General features: G+C 38.6%; 4 protein-coding genes across 5 annotated transcripts in view; 3 read left to right on the plus strand and 1 right to left on the minus strand.

Annotated features, from left to right (window-relative positions):
• Positions 1 to 15,589, plus strand: part of LOC136267390 (uncharacterized) — a 158,934-nt gene that overhangs the window by 133,133 nt on the left and 10,212 nt on the right. The gene's annotated exons all lie outside the window — the stretch shown is intronic.
• Positions 353 to 7,963, plus strand: LOC136266852 (uncharacterized). Its single transcript, XM_066061876.1, has 3 exons — positions 353 to 1,079; positions 6,748 to 6,956; positions 7,514 to 7,963. The coding sequence occupies exons 1-3, from the start codon at positions 389 to 391 to the stop codon at positions 7,853 to 7,855; spliced, it is 1,242 nt and encodes a 413-aa protein (XP_065917948.1). The 5' UTR covers positions 353 to 388; the 3' UTR covers positions 7,856 to 7,963.
• Positions 8,554 to 9,741, minus strand: LOC136266082 (cilia- and flagella-associated protein 20). Its single transcript, XM_066061045.1, has 6 exons — positions 9,570 to 9,741; positions 9,328 to 9,407; positions 9,166 to 9,277; positions 8,931 to 9,119; positions 8,771 to 8,878; positions 8,554 to 8,722 (listed from the first exon to the last, which is right to left on the minus strand). Exons 1-6 carry the CDS (start codon positions 9,651 to 9,653, stop codon positions 8,687 to 8,689), a joined length of 609 nt encoding a protein of 202 aa, XP_065917117.1. The 5' UTR covers positions 9,654 to 9,741; the 3' UTR covers positions 8,554 to 8,686.
• Positions 9,751 to 13,367, plus strand: LOC136266081 (protein odr-4 homolog). 2 transcript variants are annotated; one of them, XM_066061043.1, is made up of 11 exons: positions 9,751 to 9,887; positions 9,984 to 10,059; positions 10,103 to 10,212; positions 10,265 to 10,494; positions 10,548 to 10,590; positions 10,640 to 10,780; positions 10,826 to 10,972; positions 11,026 to 11,388; positions 11,437 to 11,521; positions 11,580 to 11,642; positions 13,187 to 13,367. In XM_066061043.1, the coding sequence occupies exons 1-11, from the start codon at positions 9,792 to 9,794 to the stop codon at positions 13,276 to 13,278; spliced, it is 1,446 nt and encodes a 481-aa protein (XP_065917115.1). In that variant the 5' UTR covers positions 9,751 to 9,791; the 3' UTR covers positions 13,279 to 13,367. The 2 variants fall into 2 exon arrangements, with proteins under 2 accessions (XP_065917115.1, XP_065917116.1); XM_066061044.1 differs by having other exon boundaries at positions 10,548 to 10,584.

Raw genomic sequence — 15,589 nt, forward strand, 5'->3', positions numbered from 1 at the left:
ACTGATAGTTTTATCCGAGCATAGATTTTATCGGACTAAGCATACTATTGGCTGTAACTCTTAAGCTTTTAATCACAGAAAGCTGATTGTTGGAGGATAATTATTGCTTATTGTAACCTACCTTTTGGTACAATAACCTAAGCTGCAGGATTTCCAGGAAGTGAGTGGCAGCTGTCCGAACATCATATTGTCCGATAATTGATACTTTACTCTAAGCACCTTGGTAAGCACCTTGGTAAGCACCATTCCAACAACATTTAAACTACGCTTTCTGAGAAATTTATAAGAAAATGGAATAGAAATTCCCAAACTTCAGGTGCACTATCCGTATATTTTAGGTTTTGTCTATTACGGGTGAATTCGTTGAAAAACGGAGCGCTGATAGACTATGTCTTCAGGAGATTCCCTCGGAGATTCCACGATGCAGTTTGGTAGAGAAACCAGGGACAAGTATTATCTCTTACACAAGGAGAAAACATTAGTAAACCATGGCTCATTTGGGGCGGTACCTCGTCCAGTGTACGAGCAGCGCAACACATACATAGAACTGATGGAGTACGAGCCTGACGCGTGGTTCAGGTGGACAGTCGACGACACGATGCTTAAGAATAGAGATCGTGTAGCTCAGTTTATCAGCTGTGATCCGGAGGATGTCGTGTTTGTGGAGAACGTAACGGAGGCCATCAATGACGTAATGTGGTCTTTGCCTCTCACTAAGGATGATGGAGTACTGGTCACAAGCGTGGGCTACCATGCTATTAATATTACTGCAACTGAAGTGTGTAAGGTTCGAGGTGCTACCTGCCATAAGGTGCCCCTCCTTTTCCCCTTGGACAGCCCGGGAGAAATATTGACTCCTGAAGCAATGGTGAAATTGTATGCTGATTGCATCAACGATCATCCTGACATCAAGTTGGTCATCGTTGATCACATCACAAGCTCTTCTGCTTTACTGATGCCTGTGAAGGAGATTATAAAATTTTGCCATTCCAAAGGCATTGAGGTACTGGTGGATGCAGCCCATGCCCCTGGTCAGATAAAGATAGACATGCAGGATCTGGACCCTGACTATTATGCTGGTGAGTTTCTACAGTGCCACTTCAAATGCAGTGCAAAAATAATATTGTTAATTACAAATGACAATTATATCAGTGGTGGAATGCCTGCATGGTTGTTATAACTTTGACATCTTGTGTAAATTCTCCTATATTACCAAAAAAAAAGATAAAAGCTGTTAACATTCAGATGGGTCGCCTGCGGATCAAGTGCTTTTTTTCTCCTCCTATCCTTCATTTTTCTCTTTTCTTTTTTACAATACTTTTTTTTCTCACATTGTTTGTGCCATGTTGGTTAGTAGGCCATTGTCCTCCAGGTTATGGGTGAAATACCTTGTTCATTCAGGATACATACATATAGCCATTTTGTACAATTGTATTGAAGCAAGAAAAACAATAAGTGTTTTATTAGTACAGAGGAGTTGTTATTAATTATCTAAATGTAAATTGAATGAGTATTTTGTCGTCAGTGTGTGTTCTATTAGAGTAAGTGTACGTTTTGTTAGAGTGATTCAGGGGCGGATCCAGACTTTTGAAAAGGGGGGTTCCACTTTGAATTGCAACTTCAGCCTAGCTGTAAGTTGAAGACCAAAAAAAATAAAGTCATCACCTACTGACAATAGCTGTCCCTCACCATAGATGCCCTCACCAACTATATTTCCTTATCTATAACTAGATACATAGCTTGCTACACTGCTCCTCTGTGTACACCCTCCAGTGCCTAACTGGTAAAGTAGATAATAACAACAATAACAATCCTCAAAAGACTAATGTGACTGCTCTATTAGAGTGTCTCGAGTAAGAGTGGCTCTTTCAAAAGGGAGGTTCCATGGAACCCTTTGAACCCCCCCCCCCCCCCCTGGATCCGCCCCTGTGATTGAATGGACCGAGTTCTGTATTAAACAGTACGGTAGTACTGTCTAAGTAGGGATCCCGTAAAAATGACACGCGCCACCTAAAATGTTGCCTTCCTGGAGATATCTTGCGCCACAAAAATCATCTTTATGGAAATAATATATTCCATCTAACATGAAATACAGCATTAAAAACAAGAAAACATTTACTGGTGACCGGATAAATAATTTTTTTTAAATCGTCAAAACTTGAAATTTGGTCTGCCTCACTCACTGACCACAGTTGCAAGCCTAGAAGCCAAATGAAGCAGCGCACAGACACCATTTTACACCACAATAACAAACTCACCAGTGGGATATGCCTTTTGGGGTTCCAATGAGTGTAGGCCCTGTGCGCCTTGTCGTTTCTTTTATCTTCAATCAGGCTGCTTGTCTTCTTCTTCATCCAATAAAACCATATCGAGACGTTAATTGTCTGTATCAATACCTTCTTTTGGCAGCATATTTAGATGCCACAGAATTATTTCAGAGCTGGATTTCAGAAGCGCTTCAGTCCTGGCACTACTATAAGAGGTATACTAGTTAGATATCTGCAACTTCACGATTGGGATCCCGTTTGTGATAGGTCCGCGACCACATCCATCAAATAAAGATCTAGGTGGACTAATAACGATAGAGTGCAGAAACCACACCTCCTAACCTAACAATCTAGCTACAGTAAACAAGATGACCTTGCCCCTTATTGATCTATAGCTAGCTGCACACCCCCTTGGTTGACTTGAGATACTCTAATAGAACAGTCACTCTAATACAACGGATATTCTAATGGAACAGCCACAAGTTACACTGTAACTAGCTGTGCCACAACAAAAAAACTAAACAAACTAGTATGTTAATTTAAAAATGAAGTTGGAATCTATGCAATAAAAAGTAGTGAAACAAGAGATGAATGATGGTATTACAGCATAGCTCAGTGGGAAAGCCCGCCCTACTTTGGCACTTTAGCTATAATTTTGTTCAATGCCAAAGTAGGGACTTTCCCACCGAGCTATGCTGTAATACCATCATTCATCTCTTGTTTCACTACTTTTTATTACATAATAGATCCCTACTTTGTTTTTAAATTAACAATTTTTAATGGACTTAATTTGTCTGATAGTGAGGTGGATTAACTGAAAAATACATAACAATTGTGCATTTAGTGATAAAAGCACCAAATTTGGCACAGAGGTAGAGGATAATCTTACAAACAAAGGGCCAATGCAGACCCTTTGATAGGTTCTGCCCACTCAACCGCACTAACAAAACATTAATATTTAATTACACAATAAACAAAGAAAATGATGAACTGAACATGAACTCTCTATCATATGATGTATAATTACAATAATTTACCTATTTCAGTGTAGCAGACATGGCCAAAATGCACTCTGTGTGTAGTATTTCTGTCGAGAACACTGTTGCAACAGTATAACTATGAGTGATTACATATATATTAGACTCTTGGCAGTTGTGAACTCACTTGATGTTTATGCAATCATGTAGATGCTCTCATATACTTTAATCCATTTGAAAAGTATAAGGTAAGAACACATACCGTACATCCTAGGGAATATGTGACCAGATTTGCCTTTTTCACACAAAATTTGACCCATTTTTTGAACTTTGAAGCTTCATGACTTTTCTATTATACCATATAATTGCCTGAAATTTTCCATGAGTGCAGTTAAAGTACTGTATCTGGCTGCAGTTTGAAACTAAGATCAGTATAAGGAGTCAGGTGAACATCATTTTGTTTGCTGGCATGTAAAATGTGTGAAAAGGTACCTTTTTGCAAATCCGGTCACATATCTATTCAACCATCCCCCATATAACGTCCTGTATTATTTACATGTTTTGTACATTTAGTCAAGGTAAATGTTCCAGTAGTGGGTTCTAAGTTAGATTATAAGAAAACCATTGCATGCACATTTAGTGATAAACATAGCTATCTGGTTTATAAGGCCATTGGAAGCCCCACCCATTTTAAGATTTACCACCAAAGCCATAAAAAGCAATCATTAGAGTAATACTATAAGTATTATGAACCTTGTATTATTACGTACTGTATATGAATTCAAATTATTCTATAATTTGTAATTACCTACAACATTATAGACTCTGTTGTTAATACATGCATGGACTCAGTAGCTAGCTTACAAATATTTGGTTGGTACACGCTTGGCTATTATGTTATCTTCACACTTCAAAGTTTGTGGTCAAACAATGTTGTACATCCTTCTTGTACATAGCAGACTTGGGTAGACCACATTGACAAAACCTGACAAAAAATTTTCACAAAGGAAGCTACAGATCTAAGGCCTCTCTAGAACAACAGAGAGAGTCAGGGAGGCCATGTATGGGGGTGGTCACTGTTAGCAGTTCCTGAACCACCAACTGGGGCTGGATATGGACAGAAGCTGACCTGTATGAACCATAGTCTGCACATTTACTGGTTCTGTCATATAACAGGATGATAAACCTCTGAATAATGTGTGTAACTCCAGTGGTTCATTTGGTGTATAATACAATATTAACAGTGCAGCACAGTTGTGAGCTCTGGCAGTGCATTTTCCATGTATTCCATGCTTTCTTCTTACTATGTCCAACAGAGCTGGAAACAATCCAAAACATCACAGCCTGAATTTTAGTATGTATAGCTGGGCAATGGATGATGCTACAGTGTTTGTGTCTTCACATTAGTCCTTAACATTGGACTTTCAAGTATCATGTTTACTATAAGGCTAGCAGGACCTGAAACACATTTTGCGTGGGAAGCATGCAAAAGTTAGTGAGTATGGGAAAGTGCTCTATAGAAAAATTTTTGCACTTGAATGGCTAAATACTTTAATGTGGTGATATTTCAGAAATTTTTGTTGAATTGTTTTGAGAATAACTGATTGTATTTGATTGCTCTGTTATAGTACCTCAATTTTGAGTGTAATGTACTAGTAAATTGTAACAGAGGGTGGTTTGTCTGAGGTCACCAAATCCCTTCTAAATATTGGCCTGTAGCAGTAAGGGGTAAGAGGATCAACCCACTGGAAACCCCCAAAAAAGATTTACCTTTCCAAGCATTTGTGCAAGGTTGATGGTATCATTGTCACTATCCAACTCACAGGCTTTGGCGTGGGCCTTCTCCAGAGCTGATATTTTCCTCAAATACCATTAAAGTATCTCTTCTTTCTTCTGAACTCTTACATCAGTAAACCAATCTGAAGATGCTATAGCTATTATGGCAGTAAATTACATTATTATAAGGGACCAAAATATTAAATTTCATATGGTCAGAACTGTTTCCCTTGCATACATTATGTTCGCCAGATACACCTGCTTTGCATCAAATGTAGCTAGTTACCAGGCTGAGCCAAGACAATGATGTCATCCACAATGCACTTGCAGCCAAAATTGATCATAACTGGCCATATATTTTGGAAAGCTAAATCTTTTTTGAGAGTTTCTAGTGAGTTGTCAGGAAGAATCTGTTCCCCTCCCTACAGTGCTAGCCTTAGCAAGCATGATGCTTGAAGGTCCCAATCTTAAAGACACAAACCCTGCAGAATTATCCATTGCTCAGCTGTTCAAATTCAGGTTGTGGCTACCAAGCTAACTGGTTAGGTATGGAACACCAGTTAATATTACAATGCTTCGCCCAGTATATGCAAATTGATGAAGAGCTGTTACAGTCATGAGTATACACATGTAGTTCAGTAATGAACCTAAAGTAAATGGTCATATAGAATTGCATACAAAGGAACATGTACATTTCATTTGTAAAAATTCATAGCAGGCTAAGTGCACGCATCGGATAGTGCTGCAGATGGAAATTTTTATACTAAGCAACTGTACATGTACCGTTTCAAGTTTTTTTGGGTATGGTAAAAAATACTCAGGGAGGCCATTTATATACGAGGTGGTCACTGTTAGGGGAACTTTTGTATGGCAGTGAAACAGGTATGGTATTAGTATATAAACCACAGAATCTACGTAAACTATAGAATTCATGTACATACATAATAAGACAGTTAGGTTCGCCATATTTTCGTATTGCTTTTTCATGGTATTAGTGGTATATCTAAAAATGGGTGGGGCTTCCAATGCCTTATTAATCAGATAGCTATGTTTATCACTAAATGTATAGCTAAACATATACGTACATGCAATGGTTTTCTTATAGTCTAATGCACTACTGCGAAGTTCATATGTACAGTACATGTACATTATACAGGATAGTACGGTATGTTTTTCTACCTTTAAACACATCTACATGATTGCACAAAACATCAAATGAGTTCAAAACTGATGAGAATCTAATAATGTATAGCCGTTCATACGTATACTGTATGTTGAAACAATGTTCTCGGCAGAAATACTACACATTGCCATGTCTGCTATACCAAAATAGGTAAATTAGTCTAATTCTATATTATTATGGTAGAGAGTTCATGTTCAGTTCGACATTTTCTTTGTCTATAAACATTAGTATTATGTTAGTGCAGTTGAGTGGGCGGGACCTATCAAAGGGGCGTGGTCTGCATTGGCCCAACATCCAGATTTGTTTGTAAGGTGATCCTCTACCTCTGTGCCAAAATTTGGTACTTTTATCATTAAAACACACAATTTTATAGCTAATCCACTTCACTATGAACAGTTTCGTCTAACTTTAGGAACAATGGTGTTCAGCTAACTGAGGATCCACTGTATTTTGCTAACCTAATGATCCTGTACTTTATTAATGAGATTTAGTTTAAATGGCCTCAGATTGACCATGTTGATTAATGTGCTGATGTTTTGAACAGGTAACATGCACAAATGGTGTCACACTCCTCGTGGGTGTGCACTGCTCTACATTGCCAAGCGTAACCAAAACAAGATGAACCCGATAAGATATTCCAAGTTCCAGTACAGGAACCTGTGGTACCGGTTTACATCACAAGGAACACGGGACCATACTCCTTACTGTTGTGCTATAGCTGGTATTGACTTCCTTAATATGTGTGGAGGCCTGGTATGTTAATATTGTGTACAATGGTGTGTGTGTGTGTGTGTGTGTTGTGTGTGTGTGTGTGTGTGTGTGTGTGTGTGTGTGTGTGTGTGTGTGTGTGTGTGTGTGTGTGTGTGTGTGTGTGTGTGTGTGTGTGTGTGAGTGCGTACGTGAGTGCATGCGTGCATGTGTGAGGCAACAGCTGCAATCAAATAGTTGTATGGCATGGTAATTACAAAGTTCCAAGCTCATAATGCTGCAGTTACTGTTACTGTTTTTTAAACTTTACTTACATTGTTGCAGCCTATGTAGCTGTATGTTTGTTAACTGGCCATCGGCTGTTGTCTCAAATAGTGTGAGTGGGGTATCAGGTTCATCTACTGTAATTTGTGAGACATGCTACAGCCACACGTGGGTTACTAGTCCTACCCCGGGAGGATTTGCATGCACTAAATTTCTGTAATCATGGGTTCTAGGTGGTAATGCTGTGACATAACTGCTGAAACATTTTGTATGTGTATTGTGAGTGTGTGTACGTAGTGTAGTGCAGTGTGTGTGTGTATGTGTCAATTGTCTTGTAGGATAAGGTGACAGCGTACAACACTTCATTGAGGGACAAAGCTCAGGAGCTAATAGCCACCACTTGGGGCACACCAATTCTACCAGTCACTAAAGAGCTCACTGCTCCTTTTATGTGTCTCATCATGATGCCAGACAAGTACCATGACTGCCCCCAGACTGATGATGTCTTGGATAAGATTGCACACAAGATATACAAAGAGTACAATGTGTTGACCGCCGTGGTCTCTCACCAGGGAAGAATGTTCTGTCGTATTGGCTGCAACATCTACAACACAATAGAGGATTATGAGAGACTAGCCAAGGTTGTCCTGGAATGGGACCCCAGGAAACATGGACTGTAAGAACTAATAGTTTGTAGGAACTAATTCGTATAGACATGTTATCAGAAGTGTTTATATATTTTATATACCTAAAATGTATTTTAAATTTCATAAGTTTGTTTTGTGGTTGTGCTAGTTGGTGATTGAATGGGGTTCCATTTGTACATGAACCATGCAAAGGGGAAAATAAGTACAAACAAGGCACCAGCCAGCATGATAAGCACAGAGCATAACTTGAAAGCATTAATATAATTATGTGGTTCCATTTAAACTTCTGAAATCAGGACAACTTGATGTTCAGGACACTTATGTATAGTGCCATTTTTATTAGTGGACAAACATTTTGGACACCTTGAAAATAATCATCGTCTGGTTTTGTTAATACCAGTGTGTCCATGTATTTAGACACCTGGCCATGCAGCCCCAACACTAACATAATTATTATGCTGAAATTTCTCTACATGCCAATTTACAGTAGTTACAACTAACTGTAAGTCATGTATGATCAATGCATCTAAAATCAAGCTTGTGTAGTAGTGGTTAACATTTTACCTCCTACCTATTTGATCTTTCATCACATACATTCACTGACAAAAGAGCTGGTAGCCAGTACTTAGGGGTATACCAATTCTACCAATAACCAAAGAACTCACTGCTCCATGTGTCTCATTACAAGTGCCACCAGACCCAGAACCACTCAGATGATAGACATAAACCAGTCAAGTGGGTATATAACCATGGCTTTTCAAAGTAGTGGCATCTTAAGACTATACATTTAGTGATGTTATTTGATACATCAACTAACATCAGATGCACACACAATTAAAAACAGTACGGTAGTATATTGTTAACTCATTGTTGAACTTGTGTCTGTTGTTGTTGTTGGTTCTATAATGGAAGATGTCACTATTAAGTATTTGATAATCACGACATTACCTTTTTGGTCACTAGAGGAAGATAAAGTTTGAACTCAGCAGGTAGCTCGTCCTCAGAATATAATCGGTCAGAAAAGTACACCCTTCTTATACGACAGTTTGCATGAATCTTTAAATAAAATAAGCCATAAAGAACACGCACAAGTGTGATAATTATTTACCTTGACTCTAAGAGTTTCAATGTAGTTGGTTCCATAAGCACGTCTGGTGAAGTCGGAGAGGTTAAACTGAATTTGGTTCCAGCCATCATCTAATCGCATGGGCATCGTACATATGAATGGTTTAACCCTAGTAGTTGACTGGTAGTTTGATGCTCGAAATCTTCTACGAACTTCCTTGTCGTCCAACACCTGTACACCTCATGAAACGACAGTACAAGAATGGTAATTATCCTACCTGTACTTCAAATGTGAAATACTTTTTCAAATTTTTAATGATCATGACAAGAAATGGTAATTTTATGCCAAGTGTCTTTCCAGCGTCAGCAGGACAAGTGATGAAAGTAGTGCTACATCAATGTACCATAATAATTACATCCCTGCACACTTGTATGCTAACCTAACATTAGTCCCTGCCACCTCCAACACAAGGGACTGAATGTCGTTGTCCGTTATACGCTTGATATGTCCATTCCGTACCTAAAGTAAACATAAAACAGAGTACGCATTATTAAGAACACAGCGTCCTTATGCCCTGTGTTGGGAGCTTCTCTACGCCACTCTACATACAGCTTTTATGACTATTAACATTATATTCGTTATGTGTGTGTTCAATGTGTGACAATACAGTTTAGCGCTAACCTCCTTGTCCCAAATCTGCAATGGCTTGCTACCAATGCTGTAAAGAATCGAGAGAAAACCAGATTGAAATGTGTTCTTGAACATTTCCACTCCAACCTTCTCCCACAACAAACTGCTCTGTATACCAAATCTGTCACTATGACAACATGTAATGCTTTCTAATTAAAACGCATTACTATTTTGTAAGCGCATCATAACGAAGCGCCACGTAAACAAAAAGACATGGTCCAGTCGGTGTTGTTAGAACAATCGAAAGAAGAAGAAATCTTCTATCTTTTGGAACATCAGTTATGGACGATAGGCCTTCTAATAGGAAGGGTGAGGTTGATAACGTAACGCGTTGAACCATAGACGTTTGAGTAATTTTAATGTGTAAACACGGTCCAGCATTCATTGTCTCTTATCGAATTTCAGATAACTTCCAGTAGGCATTACATTTCGTTTATCGTTAAGACACCATTACCAGACGATCCAGAAGAGAACACTAAAGGTGAGAGATGTTATGTCAACTCGATGTGATGGTTGATTTTCAGCTAAGAAGTCAAAGGGAAAGAACAAAAAAGCTGAGAAATGGCAGAAAGTTACAGCCCAAGAGATAGCTGATACAGTGGATGAATCATGGATAACTGAACATGCTAGACAAGTTAGCTACGAAGGTGTAGAGGTGACTATTTATTTGCCTTCATTGACCGTAGGTTACCCGGTGTTTACCAGGAGGGTTGTGTGTGATGGGTCTATTCCTGATAGCACCTGATGATATTTCTGCTGCGATGCAGCCCAAAATAAGAACACTCATGTATAATTCCTGTGAATTGTCCACTTCAGTTTTCCCTGGAACAAGAGACTCACACAAAGACGAAGAACAGCTACAAAGAACTATTCCATCTACTCGTGTCTTCTTGCAAGTATCGTCAGACACCAAGCAGTATCCTTGAAGTATTGCCTTGAGTTGGACGTTATTCCTTCACTGGTATATAGACATAAGTGTAGAGTGATTAATGTGTCAGATCAAAAGGTTGGGGTTTGTTTTTTTGGTGTCTTTGTGATATAACTATATAACTGGTCCACAGAGCAACTTCCGTCCAGCGGAGTTAAACTTCCTCACACATTCTATATGGTTCCACAAAGTGGAGGGAAAGATGAAGGTCAATACATCTTTTAAACTACCTCAGAGAGTTGGAGACAAAAGAACATTGATTAAGGAGCTGAAGGTACTGCCCAATAAGATGAGACCGTGTAGTCATTGTTCATTTTAGGATTGCCTAAAACCCACTCTCCAGTCTGTTCTCAGTGGTATCGTGGCATTTCATGGATGCTTTGTTCCTAGTGATGTTCCACTTGTGAAGTCAGGAAAATCAGCAGCTAAAGCTGAAACTCTCCCAACTATTCTCTACCGCAAAACTGTAAGCTGCTTTTTAGGGGTGGGGCTCTTAGTGGGTGTGGTTATACTCCACAGCACCGATTGGACAGTGGTAGTGACATCACTACAACACAATCATCAGGATGTATACATCTTAAGGGAACCATCTACACTCATGCATTTGTGCACGGCAAAGCTACTCATGGGGAAGCAGAAACTGCTCTTAAACAAGACATCTTTCGTACACTTCTTGCTCGTGTTGAGCTACTCTGTGAAGACTTGTACCTCCAAAAAGAAGCAGAACAAGAACTGTTACCTGAGGAACAACAGCAGAAACCTCTTGTGATACAACTACCAAACTGTTCCTCTCACTGGAAACTGCCGATACGTAGACTGGCCACAGTACCTGAAGTACCTTTCCCCCTAAGTGACTACAGCCTTGAGGGAGAAGAAACAGAGGTACATGACAACAGTTTTGACAATGTTATGATGTTGTTGCCACTACAGGAATCTGCTGATAGAATATGTCGGTGCTTAGATGTTGGTCTGGATGCTAGTGATATTGACATCATAGCAGTAGAAGACTTTGGAGGTATTGTGTTGTGTGTACTATTAGAGTATGTTACTATGTGTGTGGTGTGTTGGTATAGAAGTGAAAGATATCAGTAGTTTAACCAAGGATGTCAAGAAGAGTGTAAAACAGCCAGTGAAAGGTAACTGGTTGTTATATAGTGACCCAAACACCAACTGCTACTTGATACACAAACGTGTCCTTTCAAAATTTCATAATATGATGGCTGCTAGTGTGTGTCCCAAATGCCCTCCCCCTACACACAGACACACACACACACGCACAGTAGCCATAGTACAAAACAATAGAGTTGACAATCAGCACTGTGTTAGTTTGTAAAACCATTGGCTCACGGTGATATTTAATATGTCGTATTATATTGTGTGTATTGGCCTCAGTTCCTTGCATACTATACAAAGCAGGCCTTTTTCACAGTTGACTATTTTGGCAACACTTAAATTGTGCTTACCCTCCTCAGAAGTGTGTACTATGTAAAAAATAACAAGAGTAGACTCAAGAAGTTTCTACGTAGCAAGTTTTGATGAAACCTCACATTGTGGCCCCTAACCTCATTGTAGTGCTATTAATGTCAGAGACTGATTGTTTGAGTGATAGAACATTTTGTAGTGCCTTCATTGGAAATGTATAGTAAATTTGTCAGTGTAAATTTGATCAGCCAAAATGTTATAGTTGGGTCAGAAATAACCATTTGTTATTTCTAGCACGTTGTAGTGGCCATTTCTTGTAAGTCCTAAACTTAGCGAAGGTATATGCTTCATGACTTCAATACTAAGACTACAGTACCTCATTATAGTGACCATGTCCAGTAGGTCCTACGGTACACTATTACTATGGCCACCTCATTTTAGTGATGATATTTTCTGATGCTTAAATAAGTAATTGTTTGAAAACACATGAACAGGGCCTCCCTTGAAACCTGTCAACCATTATCCCCAGTCATGCTAAACTTGTTAGTGACCAAACTTGGTTAATGTCAATGGTTTGAGTAGTTTTGATGTGGCAACAAACAGTCAAGGCTGTGGTAAAATAACCCTGAGACATCATTGTCGTGTTTCATACCCCCATACAGAGGAGGTCAGTCACACGTCACAATCCTTTGTACATGTTGCGACTTGTTTCACAGCTATGAAGCAACAAGTTGTGTGGCTTACAAGTTTGTAAGGCTTCTTGGATGCAACTTCTGCATCAGAGTACTTACAATTACTGAGAAGTAGAGGTGTGTGATTATCTAGATATGTCCAATTGTTGAGATATCATAAGACTTATTGAGATAAGGATAATAGGTAAACTTCCGTAAATTACTTGTATACCAAAGAATATCTGATGGTGTAGACACCTCCAACTCTCCTACCACTTGGGTACATTGTTAAAACTAATTTTTCAGTTCTTATACTGTTCAAATTATAATTTGCTCACTTTACTGGTTACATTTTTTAATAGTTAACTAAATAAATACTTGTTTGGATTATCTAGATATGTTAGACAATTGAGATAAGTTCAAAAGGAAATATCGAGAGATAAGTCGAAATTTGTCATCGCACACCTCTACTGAGAAGTATCAGTATTCAACATTTCTTCTAGATCACATGATCAGTGATGACGTGTGACAGACCTCCTCTGATATTTGTATTGGTTACTGTGGTCACTTGTGTGTGAATATATTAGGATCATATTACTGGAGGTCGATAGCTGGTGCAGCAGCCACAGCACTACTAGCCTACCTTATTTGGTTCTCACAAGAGTCCACAATGTCTTAATAAGGAACATGATTATACAATGATTGTATTATTTAAATTTTTGTACATTTAATAATTATCCATAACAAGAGTAATTTTTGTAATAATTATATGATGTAATCCATATACTGTATGAAATAGTTCACATGGTAACAAAATTAGCGAGCTCTCCTTACCAAAATACTTTGATATGTTCTTCAATTTTCTCCCTGCATAGAGGACACACTTTGTCATGACGTGCTAAAATCCCCTCCAGACATTGTTCACAAACTGCCAGATGGTTGCATGGCCTTAATAAAATGTTCTTCATTTTGTCTTGACATATGCAGCAATTAGCATTTCCCTGCTGCTTTGTCAGCTGTTTTCTAAGATCTTCGGCTGTTTTGTTAGCTTTGTACTCAACTTTCTTGTGTGCTTTCTTTAGCTGATCAAGTTCTTCACTGAGCTGTTTATTATCAGTTTCACACTGTTGTAGCTGTCTTTTGATAGTTAAATACTTTCTCATCATGTTAATATCCTCATCACAATGAAATCCTTGACTATCGCTCTTTAACATAGCATTCTCTAATACTTGAACTATTTTTGTTAGAATGAAGAGGTTTGTCATGTCAGCATTAAAGTAATGAACTGGCTTAGGTGTGTTTAGTATGATTGACAGTGGGAAGAAGATAACTTTTTCTGGCATTTCTACCAACATGATTGCGTTCAAGTCAGCACCATAAACTTTTAGCACTGGCATTAGCTGGTACATCTTGACCACATATGGTGTCATAAAAAGGTAAGGTAGGATAGAGGAAGGATCTTCACTATGGTGCGTCCAGTCCAATTTACTACACCATGCCAAGTTTCCCACGCAGTGCAGAAATCAAGCAATGCTAGTACATAAAAGATTTTGTTTCAGTAATGGGGTCATGAGTGGCGTGTAGTATAACATATATGTATCACACATAACAAATATGACATCACCACATAGTCCAGCAACTGTCATCCATCGGTTACACTTGTGGTGATAGCTGATACTTGTTGAAATGAATATCAAAATTAAACAAGGTACCAAATATGGCAATTGTGAGGGGTTCATAGGCCACGTTCCAAGTGAAAAGGTGTGTGATCGGATTGATGGTGGACGTGGTTGTTCTACAAACTCCTGGCGTGCGCTATAGGAGGAGAAAGCATAACAAGAAATTCAATTACCATATGAAATTTTGATTAGGGAGGTAGTGGAATTTTCATGGATCTAATTTAAATCCCCCATGTCAAAACCACACATTGAGTAGTCTGGGGGCCACATCAGACTGCTCACAAAATCTGTCACAATTTTCCCTGTTAAAAGTTTGTGCTATACAGTAGCTTATTATTATCAAAGCATATTTGGTTATTTACAAGCTTCTGGGTTAGAAATTCCAAGCAACAACAATACCGATCACAATACTTCACATACTGTGTTCTTTGTGCATCCTATTAAACCCAGAACAGAATGTACATAGTCCCTTCTAGTTAATATAGCAGGTTATTTTTGAGAACGAAAGTTTAACAACTGGTATAAAGTTTTACTTGTGAATTGATGCTGGGTAGTTGCTCAGTACACTGTTGCAGGTTGTTTGTACCAGTGATTTGTGACTCAGTTGTTCACTTAAAATTTACTCTTGAAATAACCACTTTATAGCTGCACTCAGCCACTCAATACGACAAGAGAAACAGAATTGTGGGTGGAGATTTAAGTCACGTTTTTCAGCAGTACCCATATTTGTTTATTTGATGGTACACATTTCTTTCATTCTATCAAAGATTTAGCCTGACCATTTTATGCAGCTTAACTGCTCATGCACCCACACTATGTTCTGAAGAAAATTTTGATGATAAAACATTACAAAATAGTGGCCTCACAGGGCTTGGAGCCACGCCCATAGTGTAGTGTTACTATATATTTAGCTACACATGAACGTGGATAATTACTATCTATGATGAAATCAAGTGGCAGAAAAAGTGGATCGTACTGGCAATGGGAAACAATCAAGCAATAACAGTTATTTTGTGTTTTGTATTGTCTTGTTTATAACTGTAACTAACGTTTTTGTAGTTGTATTGTACGTATGTATTATAATGTCTCCTGCAAGGAAGAACGGCTTTAGCTGATAGTGTGGTATCTATCTATCTGTATACAATCACTGGACTGGACTACTGGACTCAAGCTTTTTTTCCTTTCTTCTGTCTTTTAAGCCCATATTTGGGCAATTGGTTATTGCTCATTTAATGTAGGTAGACCTGCCTACTTTGCATACTCATCTGTTTTACAGTCAAACATTTCTTTCATGGCATAGTCATGCACGAC

The sequence above is a fragment of the Dysidea avara genome, chromosome 9 (genome assembly GCF_963678975.1).
Source record: "Dysidea avara chromosome 9, odDysAvar1.4, whole genome shotgun sequence".
NCBI classification, from domain to species: domain Eukaryota; kingdom Metazoa; phylum Porifera; class Demospongiae; order Dictyoceratida; family Dysideidae; genus Dysidea; species Dysidea avara.